This window comes from Blennius ocellaris (genome assembly GCF_963422515.1).
Source record: "Blennius ocellaris genome assembly, chromosome: 4".
Classification (NCBI taxonomy): Eukaryota; Metazoa; Chordata; class Actinopteri; order Blenniiformes; family Blenniidae; genus Blennius; species Blennius ocellaris.
The window spans coordinates 1238700-1255414 of record NC_137653.1 but is presented as its reverse complement, the minus strand read 5'-3'; the positions used below and the strand labels follow the sequence as shown (position 1 = coordinate 1255414).

At 48.7% G+C, this 16715-nt stretch overlaps 1 protein-coding gene across 1 annotated transcript; it reads left to right on the top strand.

Moving 5' to 3' along the window:
- The first annotated feature begins 2921 nt into the window (after window positions 1-2921).
- On the top strand, window positions 2922-15910 carry prdm2b (PR domain containing 2, with ZNF domain b). The gene is made up of 4 exons (XM_080495702.1): window positions 2922-3114; window positions 7778-7882; window positions 8685-13237; window positions 15513-15910. The coding sequence occupies exons 2-4, from the start codon at window positions 7864-7866 to the stop codon at window positions 15528-15530; spliced, it is 4590 nt and encodes a 1529-aa protein (XP_080351828.1). The 5' UTR covers window positions 2922-3114; window positions 7778-7863; the 3' UTR covers window positions 15531-15910.
- Window positions 15911-16715: the final 805 nt, after the last annotated feature.

Below are 16715 nucleotides of genomic sequence, written 5' to 3'. Positions count from 1 at the left end.
GGTTTTATTTTGACAGTCACCTTAATAACAATCCAACTTTGTAGTTTTATTTTGACAGACACCGTAACAACAATCCAACTTGGTAGTTTTGTTTTGACAGCCACCATAATAGCAATCCAACTAGGTAGTTTTATTTTGACAGCCACCATAATAACAATCCAACTTGGTAGTTTTATTTTGACAGCCACCATAATAGCAATCCAACTTGGTAGTTTTATTTTGACAGACATCGTAATAACAATCCAACTTGGTAGTTTTATTTTGACAGCCACCATAATAGCAATCCAACTAGGTAGTTTTATTTTGACAGACATCGTAACAACAATCCAACTTGGTAGTTTTATTTTGACAGCCACCATAATAGCAATCCAACTAGGTAGTTTTATTTTGACAGTCACCATAAAAACAATCCAACTTGGTAGTTTTATTTTGACAGACACCATAATAACAATCCAACTTGGTAGTTTTATTTTGACAGACATCGTAACAACAATCCAACTTGGTAGTTTTATTTTGACAGCCACCATAATAGCAATCCAACTAGGTAGTTTTATTTTGACAGCCACCATAATAGCAATCCAACTTGGTAGTTTTATTTTGACAGCCACCATAATAACAATCCAACTTGGTAGTTTTATTTTGACAGCCACCATAATAACAATCCAACTTGGTAGTTTTATTTTGACAGCCACCATAATAACAATCCAACTTGGTAGTTTTATTTTGACAGACACCATAATAACAATCCAACTTGGTAGTTTTATTTTGACAGACACCGTAACAACAATCCAACTTGGTAGTTTTATTTTGACAGCCACCATAATAGCAATCCAACTAGGTAGTTTTATTTTGACAGTCACCATAAAAACAATCCAACTTGGTAGTTTTATTTTGACAGACACCATAATAACAATCCAACTTGGTAGTTTTATTTTGACAGACATCGTAACAACAATCCAACTTGGTAGTTTTATTTTGACAGCCACCATAATAGCAATCCAACTAGGTAGTTTTATTTTGACAGCCACCATAATAGCAATCCAACTTGGTAGTTTTATTTTGACAGCCACCATAATAACAATCCAACTTGGTAGTTTTATTTTGACAGCCACCATAATAACAATCCAACTTGGTAGTTTTATTTTGACAGACACCATAATAACAATCCAACTTGGTAGTTTTATTTTGACAGACACCATAATAACAATCCAACTTGGTAGTTTTATTTTGACAGACACCGTAACAACAATCCAACTTGGTAGTTTTATTTTGACAGCCACCATAATAGCAATCCAACTAGGTAGTTTTATTTTGACAGTCACCATAAAAACAATCCAACTTGGTAGTTTTATTTTGACAGACACCATAATAACAATCCAACTTGGTAGTTTTATTTTGACAGACATCGTAACAACAATCCAACTTGGTAGTTTTATTTTGACAGACACCATAATAACAATCCAACTTGGTAGTTTTATTTTGACAGACACCATAATAACAATCCAACTTGGTAGTTTTATTTTGACAGACACCATAATAACAATCCAACTTGGTAGTTTTATTTTGACAGACACCGTAACAACAATCCAACTTGGTAGTTTTATTTTGACAGACACCATAACAACAATCCAACTTGGTAGTTTTATTTTGACAGACACCGTAACAACAATCCAACTTGGTAGTTTTGTTTTGACAGCCACCATACTAACAATCCAACTAGGTAGTTTTATTTTGACAGTCACCATAATAACAATCTAAAACTTTTGTGAAGTGAAAAAGCAGAAAACGACGTACACGTGGCCGAACTCCGTCATTCGCAGACGTTCCTGCGTGTGAAACATCCGACCGGACAGGAAGTGGAACACAAGATGTTTTTGTTTGGGCGAGAATCTTGAGAGTCAAACACATTTTCTCACCTCACTTGTTTACTGCAACACGTTTTTTTTCCTCCCCGACCGTCACACTTCAGAAGTCAGAAACTCAAAGACCAAATCAATGACTCGAGGCGACCGGGTCGACAAACCACCGGCAGAAATGGAAAACAACAACTGGAGATGAGGAAGAGCGTTTCTGTCAATATGTCAAAGTACAATATTAACTTCACCAACTCAAGACCACAGACTTTATTTCTCATCCAGAGCTGAAACCCTGATATTAGGTAATAAAGGACTGTAATAATCAGTAATTACTACATGTGTTACATTAACCCTTGTGTAATGTTCATATTGTGGCTTTTAATGCCTCACAATCAAACACTTTTATGTTAAAATACTGAACAGATGTTTACCTTATCCCAATTACAAGCAGTATAAACAATATATATGGTTAATATTTGCCCTTTACCTTTGTTAGGTCACATTTATAACTTATTATTTAAAACATAATAAAGAAAATCAATTAACAGAACCCAGTTGCATGTTCCTCTGGTGTCGTATTTAGAACCTGCAGAAAGTCCAATCGAGGCTTTTTCCACTTGGAGGAGAACAAATTACTCCATATTTAGTTTTTATTGAAATATTTCACCACAAAAAAAAAAAAATACAAGGAAGGAACAACACATGATAAAATCAGATATTTCCAAATTCAGACTCATCAGAGGAAATTCAACATCAAGTTTTAAAAATGACATAATAGAAAAGTTTCATCCAGCAGGATTATTATCTCTCTTTATGTCGTTGCTTCTTTTTAAAATCTCCCCGAGAGTTTTGTTTTTTTTACACCGATTCTGGACCACAGTCCTCTGGAAACGTGTATTTTGAAGTTGCACAGAAGCAGCGCGAGTCTCCGGAGTTTCCTCCGCCTCGCGAGGCGCGACTCTCCCCCCGCACGCGGAGATAAAAGAGCCGCCCAGGGTGAACCTCCGCAGCCCCTCTTTTTTTCTACCAGATTAGACGGCCACGGTAGCCCAAATATCTCGGGCCGTCCGCGGGGCACGGCGCTCGGTGATTGGCGGCCGGCCTCATCCCTCACTGCTGCAGCCTATCGGGCCGGTGGAGGAGCTGCCGGTGGAGGAGCTGGCGGAGGAGCAGCCCGAGATAACAGCTGCAACTGGAGGAAGAAAGAGCCAGCAAAGAGCCTGAGCGGGAGGGACTCACTCACCCCGGGCGACGCGAGGTAAGGCCCCGCACTCCGCGCCGTCTTCCGTCCCGCTCCCCTCGCTCTCCTCCTCCGGCCTCGTCCCCGCTCCTCATCGCCGGGGCCCCCGTTGGCCCGGCAGCTCGCGCGCCGGAGGAGCCGCCGCCGCCGCCGCTTCTCCTCCTTCCCCGCGGCGCGGCCGAAGTTGTCGCGAGCCGCGCTTAGCTTGTAGCCTCGCGCAGGCTAACGGCTGCGATGTGCGGCGCTTTTCTCTACTTTGCCAGGCGACGCGAAAGTCGCCCCGCGCCGACGCGCTCTGGGCTCCGAATACCGATGGAACAGGCGTCCCGCTGGGGGGGCTCGGCGCCACGTCGAGGTGACCCCCCCACCACCCCACCCCACACCCCTTCCCCTTACAACCCCCCCCCCACCACCGGGTATTCGAGCCACTTTGTGGCCGCTTTCCCTCCGCTGGGTCCCGGCGGTGTCGAGGATGTGACCTTCCCGGAGTTCCATCCATCCGCGAGCCGTCGACCTGATGATGGGCCTAGCAGCCCGGCGAGCCCGCCGCCTCCGCGCCCGATGGAGGGTCGGGGGGGTAATAATAACCGCTCAACGAGCCGGGGGTGGTGGAGGTTAGGAGCCCGGGACGGGGTTCCCCCCCCTCCGCCGGTCGGTGTGTTTTTGTGGGGGGAAGAACGACGACTTGGTCGAGTTGTCAGACTCGGTGCTGCGGGTTAGCTCGCATGCTAAAGCGGCTAGGTCTGAAGGCTCCGCGTTCAGGGGCAGATGGCTGGACCGTGGAGGGGAAAACAGCGAAATACACTTAATAAACGGCTAATAGGGCAGTAACGAGCTCGGTCCGGGGTTATAATCGCCCCCCTTTTGGAGTCGTTTGACCCCACTTTGTCCCAAAAAAGTGAAAGATACTCCCGATGATTTGGTGCAAATCTGTCCCACTTTTCTCACTATATCCTGTATAAATAACGCGTGCGTGTGTTCAAACAGATGGACTCCTGTAGGCCCGGGCCCACGTTGAAGTGGGAATTAAGTCTGAAATCGTTGCACATTTGCCATTTGTCTCTCCCTGAACTTTGAACCTATTATTTCTATAACCAGAGAGGAAATGATCATGGAACCTTCAGCCGCCCGCTGCAGTTCGAGTTGCATCGTGTTCATCATCAGGTTGATGAACGAAACTACCAACAAGTCTACGGTTTCCAGAAATCTCACTGTTAGCAGGAGGAACCGTACGACTGCAGGGTGGCCACCGCGACCATCTGCCCCGACCGGTTGAGAAAAGAAGCCAAGTGGCTGCAGGGCAGAAGGTTCCTGCTCCCAAACCTGCCGGACGACGGGGGGCAACAAGAGGAGACAGGGGGGGGGCAACAAGAGGAGACAGGGGGGGGTGGGGGGGGCAACAAGAGGAGACGCGAGTCTGATGCAGCGTTCCGACGTCCAGGTTTAGGTCGTCCTGCGTCACGGTTTGAGTTCCGTCGCCAAGTTAAGACGACTCGACGGGGCTTCGGTACGCGACTCGGACACACGGAGGACCGTTGGCTAAAAGTTGGCTTCGTTTTAGAAAAGTTAAACGTGCAGACGACGACGTTCGCCGTACACCGGAACCAGAGGAGCGTGTCAGAATTTAGCTTGCTGCCATGTAAACAAACCCTACTTATTAGCGGCTGCGTTAGATTTTTGGCTTCTATTTCACTCCTATCTCTCAAACAAACTAAAACTCTTTTTAAGTGTTTGGAACGTAAAACATAGAATGTACACGTGACGTAACGCAGCTTTGAAACAATAACGTAGAAATATAAAACATGAAAACGAGTTTAATTTGTTTGTATTGTCGGTTTGTTACCGTTGAAGTTTGAGCAACTTCTTATCGGGAATCGTTAGAGCGCCCCCTCTAGGATCTCAAGACACACTGCACGGGATTGTCTGAAATCAAATCGAACGGTAAATCCAAGCTTGAGCGGTTTTTTTTTTTTAACCGCTTGTTGAAAATTTGAGTGACAGATCCTTCTTTTTTTGAACGTCTATGATCTACTCTTAACACGTTGTCGCAGTTTCCAGATGTTGAATACGAGAGGTACTCTTCTTGACGCGTTGTCTTCGTGGTCTCCGACGGTAAACGGTGTCAAATCGACAGACGAGCAGTTAGCCATTGTTCATTACAAGTTAATATGAAAACCCTTCAGTTTGGGAAGGCGTTGCTCCAGTGGAGCCCAGCCTGCCCCCCCCCCCCCCCCCCCCCCCCCCGGCAATAAAACACTGAACTGATTAGCAGAGGGGGCTCATGTTTAACCAACTAGCCTCTCGCGTCTCAACTTAAAAAGTTCTCCCACCATTGACGCCGGCAGCGTTCGCTTGGCGAGACTCGACGCCGGATGTCCTTCTGGCTGCGAGCGGGGATTCAAACCCGGGAGCGCCGCTCTCAAGGTTGAGGCCCCCTGTGCCACCGGGGGCAGATTGTGGAGTGACGGTGCATGAAGGGCAAAAGAGGACAGCGGAGGCGAGGCGCTGATCTGAGCGCCGCTGCGCTACATTGTTTTTCCACAGAGATGCTATGAGGCCCGTGCACAGAGATAATATACTATTTATATTCCTGCGCGTCACAAAGTAGCTCCTAACCTTTTGTTTACGTTGTTGCATGTTTGAAAATATACCAAACAAATCGGCTTCTCTTTCTCTTTTGTATTTTTTTTGTTGTTGTTGTTTTTTAAAGCTGCTGCTGCGGTCGCCTTTGCTTGTTGTTGCACTGCGAACTCAGCCTTCCCGGAGCTGGCGGGCCTGCCTCAGCCTCCCGGGATTATCAAACCTCATCATTACCTAACCCCATGTTGGTCAGAGGTGGTGTCCTCGTGTCTCGGCTGCAGGATTGAGAACGATGCCGCGAGCTTCACGCGCATTTTCAGACGTCGTCGTCGTCGTCGTCGTCTTGCGGCGGCGCAGGTCAGGCGACTGACCCGCCGCGTGCCTTCCTACTGCTATGAATTAGGCTCTGTAGGGCCCGGGGTCACGTGACCTTGTTGACACGCCGCAGTGGCGAGGGAGGCGAGGGGGGGAATCCTCTGGAGCCGGGCCAGGCCCCGCAAATCTAAAATGGCATCATGTTTGCAGTCCGTGACTCATTCGACGGTCACGAGCAGAATCCGCCGCCGCGACACAAAGTTCAGGGTTCAGAATGGAATCCCTTGATTACTGAGTAATGCAAGATCCTCTCAGATTTACTCCCCCCCCCCCCCCCCCCCCCCCCAGACACACACAGTATTGTTTTGTGGCGGCAGGACGGTGATAAGTGAGTTGTTGGAAGATGCAGATCTGCCGTGTTTACCGTGTGACACAGGCTTTCATTCTCATCTGTCCAATCAAGTGGAGTATTGTCTGACTGCTGTTTGCACAGCTTCACAATGACGCTTGTTCAGCTGTTAAGTGGCTCCCGAAAGAGCCCAGAAGGATCCGGCCGTTCAGATCGGCCAGCCTTCAAGCCTCTCCGGCCAAAAATCCTGCTTCAGGCTTCCTGCGTTTATTTACATTTAATGACTCAGCGTGTATGACTGGGCGCTTCTGCTCCTCTCTGCAGGACGACTTCCACTTTCAGTGTCCGCCAGCTTTTTCATGACAGTTATGAGAAGTACACGTGTAAACCGTCGTTACTCTCCCTGCTACCAGGTTGAACATCCTGCTGGAAGTGTCATTTATGTTTCTTTGGTCCCATTCAGGCGTCAGTTAGCTGGAATTACTAGCACGGCTTTGCTTTATTATCCTGTCACTTTCCTTCAATTCGTTTGATTTGCACTTTGAGATGTACAAATGTAAAGTGCATTATTATTATTATTATTATTGCTTGATGGCTTTCTATCTCTTTCTTCCAGAGAAATTAGTCGGGCAGGAAGCCAACCTGTGTATAAACACACATATCAGCTCCTAGTTGTTAGTATTTATTTGGTTTATTACACGATAACTAAACAGCCTGATAAGCCTCACTCTGTGCCGTCGGATCTATTGCATGATCGGGTCGTGTGCATTTTAAAGTCAATACGTGAGACGTTTCCCGTTGCGTTACGATTTGCTTCCCGGCGTGGAGACCTGTTGTCTGAATTGCCAGCGGAGCCGTCGCCCCTCCAGACGGGGGGGGGTTGAAGCTGTCGACCTTCTCGAAACGTCTTTTATAAAGTGCATGGAACTGATGCTTGGACGAACGTTTGCAACGAGTTTCTCCAGATTTGCGCCCATTGTAAGATTAGTTAAATTCTGTAGCGTTCACAGAAATCATTATTAAGAAATCATCATTACTTGCCAGAATTAATCCACACGTTAAAGTTTTCTTTTGTATTCGTCGGAACAAAGGTAAACAGACGTGTACGACCGACATTTCATTAGATTAGACACTTTTTTTTTTTTTACATTTGAACCATTTTAACAATAAACCGATCCGGACCCTTCTGACAGAAACACTTTTTCCCCAAACGGAGAAGAAAAAACAGATTTTCTCTTTGAGTCCATGAAGAAAAGTTGACTTTTATCACATCTGTTAACCTCTGGAGTTCTAAACATTTCTATTAAACATTTGCAATGCAAATTAAAAACCAGGAAATGACATAGTTCTCACTTCCCTTGTTAACCTGTGTTGTAACTGTAACACTGTGTGTGTGTGTGTGTGTGTGTGTGCGTGCGTGTGTGTGTGTGTGTGCAGCCAGAAGAAAGCTGCTGCAGAAAGCCAGCCCGTCTGGTTTGGGTGGATTCAAGAAAACAAGTGGAACCAAACTTGCTGTCAAGGAGATGTGGGATGGGGAAGCAGGTATGTTTGCATATTGTGAAGAGCTGTTATATCAGACATATTGAACCTGAAATGCAGACTTCAAATTGTTATTCCTTCCTTCCTGGTGTTTACATTCAGCAGGTTTCTCCATACTTTCACCCAGTCAAAGATTAGAAACGCTCTCAAAGTATTAATTTAATCCTGCGTGAGTTTGACTTGAGTGAAAAGAAAAGCCAGGCTGTCGAATAACAACGATGAAGTGATGATTCAACTCTCTCTGACACGGTAGGAGAGGCAAGGCGACCTTACAAATGACAAGGTGACTTGACTCCTGTCTTTATATGGAGTTTTCTTTCTCTTTGCCAATATGGTGCTTGAACACGGACCATCCTTGTGACGACACATCTGGAGCACCTCGGGGGGAAAAACCAGATCCAGCCTCTGTTTGAAACCAGCTTGATTCCGCTGAACTCGTTTACACAAGTAATCGGGATTCAATCAAGCTTCAGCTTCTTTTACAGTCTCCAGAGGTGCAGCCCCAAGAAATACATTCTGCTCTTTTGACATTTAGAAGACTCCTTAATCTAAAGTAGCGTAAACCGGAGAGTCAATAAACTGATGTATTTGAAACTTTTTTTATTTCATTCTTTAGCAAATAAGTCACGACTGCCAAATATCTCAACATCTGTGGGGTCAGCTGTTTTCCTTGCCGTTGTCATCACAACACGAACTTTAAAGCTCGTCTAGCCTGCACAGATGTGGTTATTTTCAGTGAGCCAGATGTTAAAGTGGCTTTTGACTGTTTGACGAGAGAGAGAATGTGTTTGTCACGTGTTTCCAGGTGTGAAGGAGACGGAGGAGGACGAGGGGCCGTCTTCCTTGGGGACCTCGCAGGAAGCTTATCCGCTTGACAGAACCGACAACAAAGATGTGCAGGACATGTCGGCAGCGTTAACAGACACGGGAAATGGAGAACAGGAGGAGGAAGAGGAGGAGGAAGAGGAGGACGAGGGTATGGACTTGGACGATCCCCACGACGGACGAGACCACGCCGCCCGGCAGCCACTCGCCGCCGATTCCGTGCAAAACAAACAGTCGAGCCCGTCGCCAACGCTCGGGGACGAAAGCCATAAGGACTTGCAGGTAAAGTCTGAGTGTTCTTCACTCGCGGGACAAGAGCCGGACGGTGATCTGGACTACGACCCCGACGGCGACTTCGAGGCGGACTCGCACGCAAAGTCGTACCCCTGTCAGCACTGCGAGCGCCACTTCTCCACCAGACAGGGTCTGGAACGCCACTTACACATTCACGCCATCAGCAACCAGCAAGCACAACTGTTCAAGTGCCGCTACTGCAATAAGTCCTTCGGCTCGCAGGTGGGGCGGCGGCGGCACGAGAGGAGGCACGAAAACGGGTTCAAGAAAAGACCCGGCTCCCTGCCCGGAGCCGCCAACCTCCACGGTCCGGCGGTGCGGCCCGACTCGAGTCCCGACTGCACCAGTCCGGCCGCTCACAACATAGCCATAGGGTCCCAGTTTACAGGAGGAACTCTGCAAAGCTCGGACGTGCAGAGGAAGGAGTCGGGCTCGCACGCCGACCGCCCTTTTGTCCTGGATGAAAACGGGGAGTCAAAGGAGCTCCATCCGTGCAAGTACTGTAACAAAGCCTTTGGGACGCACACCAACATGCGCAGGCACCAGCGCAGGATTCACGAGCGCCACTTGTTGCCCAAAGGAGTGCGCAGGAAAGGCCTGCTGCTGCAGGAGGCGCCGGCGCAGCAGCAGCAGCAGCAGCAGCCCGGCGAGTCGCCCAGCACCAGCCCCCCGCCCGTCTACATGCCCAGCGCCGACACGGAGGACGAAGCCGACAGGGATGATTACGCGGTCGACATTTCCAAAAACATCTCCGAGAACCTGAGCTTCTACATCGACGGCAAGATTGTGTCCACCAGCACAGTGAGCAGCTGTGAGGTGATCGAGGTGGATTCCAGATCCGCCGCCCTCTTTGGCCTGGAGACCGTGATCATCGGCCAGAATCAGAGCAGCCAGGCGCTGAAGGTGGACGGTCGGACAAGTGGCGCCAAGCAAATGTCCGGCACGGGACAGCCTGCGGCAAAACGGAGAACGTCCACCCCCCCGCTAGTTCCCGGCCTCAAGCTGGAGACGGAAACCACGCCGTCGTCCTCATCTTCCTCTTCGTCCTCCTCGTCCAACCTGTTGGTGGGAGGACTGTTCCAGCAGCCCGCCGACTCGTCGGCGTTTCAACGAGAGAAGACGGTTTACCTCTCGCCCAAGCTGAAGCAGCTCCTGCAGACGCAAGACATGCAGAAGTCCACCATCACCCTGATCACAGAAAGCCATAGACTGGCCTCCCCGCTGTCGGTCACCTCGCTGCCGGGGGCCTCGGGCAAGTTCAAGAGGAGAACGGGCTCGCCCCCCTCGTCGCCCCAACTCAGTCCGGCGTGTAAAACGGAGGGTTGTAAAGCTGAAGGGGCGAGCTCGTACAGCCCCAAGGTGCCAAAGCTGGAAAACCTCAGCATGTCACCCGCCGAGAGCCCGCTGGACAAAGACGAAGAGGACTCGCTGGGTGCCTCTGCTAGTTCGACGCATGGCCAAGCCTCCTCTGGCAGTGGCGGGAACGCCTGCAATCAGCAGCCCCTGGATCTGTCCAACTCCGTCAGCAGGAGAAGCGACAGCTCCAACAAGGTGCTCGGGGACTCGGCGCTCGATTTAAGCCTTCATCGGAAGACCGCGGCCGAGCCGGAGACAAAGGGAACCCCGTCGCCGCAGCCGCTAATTAAAAAGAGGAAGCCCAACACCAGCATGCTAGAAAAGGTGTTGATGAACGAGTATGTGGGGCTGAGTTCGCCCGGGGAGGAGGGACCTTCCACTCTAGCAAACCTCAGCGGTTTGCATTCTCTTTCTCCAAATGTTACTTCAGATTCTGCTCACCCGTCTCCGCCCTCTTTGACCCCAGTCACCCTGAATCCCTCCTCACCGGGTTCCTGCAGTATGACGTCCCCAACGCCACCTCCGCCTGTGTTGCCGACCATCCCGTCTCCGCCCGCCATGCCCAGCTCGCCCCTCTCTCAGCCCTCGGACTCCTCGGCGCTCAGACCCCTTCCCGTCCTCTCACCAAAAGTGTCTCCGCGATCTGTCGAGCACAAGTTCCCGTCAGACTCTGAGGATAATTTCTCTGCCGAAGAGAACAAAGAAGAGGAGGAGGAGGAGGAGAACGATATTCCAGAGGGCATCGATTCCCCGAGTCCTTCACTGAAAGACCCTGCTTATCATTCTCCGACGCCGAGTCCCCCTGCGTCTGTCCCGGTAGATCTGCCCACCTCAGAAGATGCTCTGACTGCAACTTGCAACAGTTTGCTCAACGGCAAACCGATCAAAGACGACGTCTCGGTCACGGATATGTCTCTCAAGTCCGACTTTGCTGCTCTTTCCTCCCGACCACAGTCCCCTTCGCCCCCCCCGGCGCCGTGTGATCTATCTCCCTCGCCCGCCTCGCAGCCCCTCCTTCATGTTAAAGTGAAGACGGAACCTCAGCACTGTGAAGAGACGTCGTCAGTTATGAATCATGTACCTCAGGACAGTGCGGACGCCTCGTCTCAGCTCGCCGCCCCCGAAAAACCCTCCGGCAAATCCCCGGAGGCCGACGAGGGCGACTCGACGTACAGCAAGACGTTCGTGTGCAACGTGTGCGAGGAGCCGTTCGGCTCCATCAAGGAGCTGAGCGGACACATCGCCGTCCACGCCGCCGACTGGCCCTTCAAGTGTGAATTCTGCGTCCAGCTGTTCGGCGACACGCCGGCCCTGCTGGCCCACCGGACGACGCTCCACGAGGTGGGCCAGATCTTCGTGTGCTCCGCTTGTTCCAAAGAGTTCGCCTTCCTCTGCAACCTGGAGCAGCACCAGAAGGATCTGCATCCCAACGAGACGTGTTCGCACACCACGGTCGAGAGCGGCAAGCTCCGGCCACAGAACTACACGGATCCCTTCAGAGCCAAAGAGGAGGGCGTTCCCTCGACGCCGGCGCCGGAGGCGGCCGACGAACACGCTGCGCCCACCGAGTCCCCCGTGAAGAAGGAGGAGCCCGACGTGAACGGAAATCACGCGGACGAAGCGGGGGAGGACCCCAACGAGGAGCTTTACACTACAATAAAGATCATGGCGTCGGAGGGAGGGAAGCCCAAAGGGCCCGACGTCCGCCTCGGCATCAACCAACACTACCCCAGCTACAAGCCGCCCCCGTTCCCTTATCACAGCCGTTCCCACGCCGGCTCCGTGGCCTCGGCGACCAACTTCACCACGCACAACATCCCGCAGACCTTCACCACGGCCATCCGCTGCACCAAGTGCGGCAACAGCTTCGACAACATGCCCGAGCTGCACCAGCACATATTGGCCTGCGCCAGCGCCAGCGACAAGAAGCGCTACACTCCCAAGAAAAACCCCATCCCCCTCAAGCAGATCGTGAAGAGTCCCAACGGGGTGGCGTCGCCGGCGGCGGCGGCGGCAGCCGCCGGACAGAGTGCGTTCCGTAGGATGGGCCAGCCAAAGAGACTCAACTTCAGCCAGGAGCCCGGCAAGGCTAAAATGAGCGCCCTCAGCAAGAAGAAGAACCAGCTGGTGCAGAAGGCGATTTCACAGAGGAACAGAGCGAGCAACTCGATAAAGAAGGCGGCCGTCAAGGTGGAGGAGGCCACGCCCTCCAACGTCTGCCCTCACTGCAGCCGCGAGTTTACGTACCCCGCCAGTCTGCACAAGCACATGGCCGTCAGCTGCCCCATGAAGCCCGTGGTGAAGAAGAGCAAGAAGGCGCTGGCGGAGGAGAAGAGGGAGGCCGACAGGAACATGAGTCTGAGGAAGAAGGCGTCGGACGGCGAGTCGCAGGCCGAGCCGGAGGCCAGGCCTCTGGGGAAAACCCGAGCTCGCAGCTCCGGGGCGGCGGAGTCCGACGGCGCCCCGGCCGGCAGGGGCAAGGCCGCCGCCGCCGCCGCCGCCGTCGGTCGCCCGAAGAGGCCGGCGTCCTTCCCGGCCCCCGTCTCCGCTCGCAAGAGAGCCAAGAAGGGCCACGTTCAGTCGCTGCCCCCCACCCCGTCGGGCCCGGGCGACGCCGCGCCGCGGACCGCCGTGAGGATGCAGCGGACGGGCAAAGAGGCCAAGAGATCAGCAGAGGCCAAGTCGTCGCCGCCTCCTCCCCCTCCTCCTCCTCCTCCACCTCCTCCTCCTCCTCCTCTACACCAGAAGAAGGAGGAGCGGTTCTCCCTCCGGACCCGGGAGAGGCTGGGGGGCCCCGTCACCAGGAGCCTCCAGGCCAGCGCTGCGTCTCCTGCGGAGGTGAAGGCGGAGGAAACGCCGGTTCAGGTGTCGAAAGACGTCAAGGTGAGCGTTCGGCGGCTCCGGCTGTTTTTCTGTCTCAGGTTTCTAGAAGCAAAACAAAAGTTAGCATCAAATCATTTCAAAAAGGACCTTAATATTTATTAATATTTATTGATTTTTATTGATTTTTTGCACGTTTCCTTCAAGTTTTCCGTCCCCAGGCTGGGAACCATAATAACCAACATTATTACCAGAACTTCTCCACCAGAGACTCAATCAGACCTTCATCAAATCATATTAAAACTGTCGTATTGATTTATGCTACAAACTTTGTTTGTCACACGAGATCCACACGTTGTCACCGTAACAGGAAATGTCAGTTTTGGCTTTAATGATAAAGAGAAAAAGTTTCACTTCATTTTTTTTTTTTTAAGTTATTTTGCTGCACACTGATTCCCGAACCCCTTTAATCAATTTAATCAAACGGCCTTTCACTGTTTTTGTTGTTGTTTTGATTTCTCCTCTCACTGAAACAACTCTTCTGTTGGTGACAAACAATTAAACAGTAGAAATGTCCTGAGAGGAAACACACATCGTTCATCACACACCAAACTGTTTCATCACTTGTTGATTGTTGTGATTTATAAATAAAAAATATTTTTTAAAAAACCAACTAAATATATATTTTAGGTGAGAAATCAAATATACGTCTGATTTCTGCTTTGTTTGCTCAGGAGGCTCACAGGGTTGTAATAGTAGAGTTATTTTTTATTTATTTTAACTGTTTGTTCAGCGCAGAGGCGTCAAACTCATATGTCGGCAAAATGTGGATTTCTAAGGTTTGTTTTTAACGACCGACACTCAGAACACTGAACAAACTGTTGTTTCTCCTTGAAGCACAAACATGAAGCGTCCTTTCACCTTTTCTCTCCCTGGACATTTTGTCCTTCTCGATTCTACGTGAGGAAAACTGCATTGACGTTATAATATAATATAATATAATACAACATGTATTTATTTATTCATTTGATCGGGACGACACACATTAATGAGCAATCGTATACAAATTGTAAACGTGCCCGATTGTAGCAAAACTGCGAATGTACACGTTTTAGTATTATCAAACTCTTGTGGGCACAGAAGCACATAAACAACAGTTAATTTATCTTTACATGTAAATACCGTATTGTTTCCAATAGATGCGCACCGCATGGTCTGCCCTGCGCGTCTATTGGGAACAATACGGTATTAATTTTAAGACGATCGGACCTTTAAGCCGTCGCATATGGAAGTAAAACTGCCGTCAGATTCTGAATTCCAATTTCTAACTCTGAATCTTTTTTTACCATCGAAATCAGACTTTGAATTTTAAAAGCTGTCGAATTTCAAGTACGTATCTTTTTTTTGCTTCTGATTTTTTTTTGCCTCCGCGACCCGGCCCCGGATAAAGCGGTAGCCAATGGATGGATGGATGGATGATTTTTTTTTTTCAACATCTAAAAATATTCAGTGTGTAAAAATTCAATGTGTCTAAAAATTCAGATTCAAATTCAGCTGAATTTTTTTTGCAGCTGAATTTTTTTTTGCAGTTGAATTTTTTTACAGCTGAATTTTTTTGCAGCTCAATTTTTTTACAGCTCATTTTTTTTGCGGCTCAATTTTTTTTACAGCTGATATTTTTTGCAGCTCAATTTTTTTACAGCTCAAATTTTTTGCAGTTCAATTTTTTCGTAGCTCAATTTTTTTACAGCTCAATTTTTCGCAGCTCAATTTTTTCGCAGCTCAATTTTTTTTACAGCTCAATTTTTAGACACATTGAATTTTTACACACTGAATATTTTTAGATGTTGAAAAACAATCAGAAGCAAAAAAAATTTAAAATACATACTTGAAACTTGACAGCTTTTAAAGTTCAAAGTCTGATTTCGATGGTAAAAAAAGTTAGAAATTTGAATTCAGAATCTGACGGCAGTTTTACTTCCATCGTCGCAGCCTCACTTCTCAACACCTCCTGGTTCTGCTTCTGTTCTGTGACGCCGCCATGATGTGGAGTTTTTTTTGGGACAATGAGATGATTAGCAGACGACTGTATACTGTTTTATTTAATTTTTTTCATGACATCACATCATCATTTCCCATAAACTGGGTTCTTTGTTCTGTTTTGGTATTTTTCAATGTGACGAAATCAGAAGTTGAACTGAAACTGAATCTGCCGCGAGCAAAACACACGTCCAGTTAAATATTCTCAAACTTTAAGAGCCAAACGTCACATGACGCTCGTATAATACTTCATGTGATACAACACCTGAGTCATTACAGCCGCCTTGTTGTGTTTCAGGAGGCGGCGGCGAAGTGAGCTCTTCCTGGGAACGCAGGTATTCATTCATTCATTCATTCACCGGCAGGAAACGACTCTGGACTCATTAAAAACAAAACAAAAACAAAACAAGAAAGAAAGAAAAGTTTTTATTCCCTCGACGAGTCAAGTCTGCTTTCTCTCTGCTGCCTTTTCTGGATGTTAAGGAGGGAAATCTCTTTATCTTCCACCATCTCAAAAAAAAACTGAACTGAGCCTCAAGTTTTGTTTAATTTTTTGGTTTTGGTTTTTCCAGCCAGCCGTGCAAAAAAAAAAAACTAGAAATGTGTAAATGACAAGGAGTTAATATATTCAACGTGTCATTACGTGACTCAGAACAGGAAGACGGGGGCTCTGTCGTCGTGAACAGCTGATCTATTGCAAAGGGCAATCACGTGTCGGCGGGGGGGGGGGGGGGGGGGGGGGCGCTCTGCTCTGCTCTCCCCCCCGTTGGCTTGTTTAGGTTTCACCGTCTCTTAATGCATGTTGCTGAGTAGAGGAAGAGCTAGATCTTCTTGGGGGGGAGGGGTGGGGGTCCTCGCCTCGCCTCGCCTCCGTCGGCCTCCACATGATTTTCAAAAAAAAAACAAAAAAACTATGTATGTTTGAGTTAAATTTTCTTTGTTGTAGCCATTATATTGTAGAATATATCTTATTGGCATCTTTTTTTTTTTGTTTGGGGAAACAAAAAAATGAGAACGTCAGTCAGCGGCTTCACTGCTCCGGATCGGTCCTCAGGAACACTGTATAACGTGGGACGTTCTCCGTCGGGTTCCGCCGGGCGGAGAACGTCCCTCGCGTCGAAATCTCAAGTATGTTTGTTTGTTTTTCTGTTTGTTTGTTTTTTTACACTTGCTCTCTTCTCTTTTCTGATTTTTCCCGGTGTTTGCAGGTAATTCCAGTTGTACAAAAAAAAAAAAACACACACAAAAAAAAAAGATGGGAATGATGGTGTAGTCTCCGTTTTTTTTCTTTTTTTCTTTTTCCAAACGATATCTGAATTGTTTTTTTTTTTTTTTTTTTTAAAGTGGCCGGCGATGCGGCCCCAGTGTTCCCACAGCACTTTAAATCAACGACGACAAAAAATAATCCGAGCTGCCAAATTGTCAACGCCGGGTCGGAGGCGTGGATTTTTTTAATTTCCCGCGGTGGAGAACGATGGAATGTATTCAGGTCGCTCTGCAG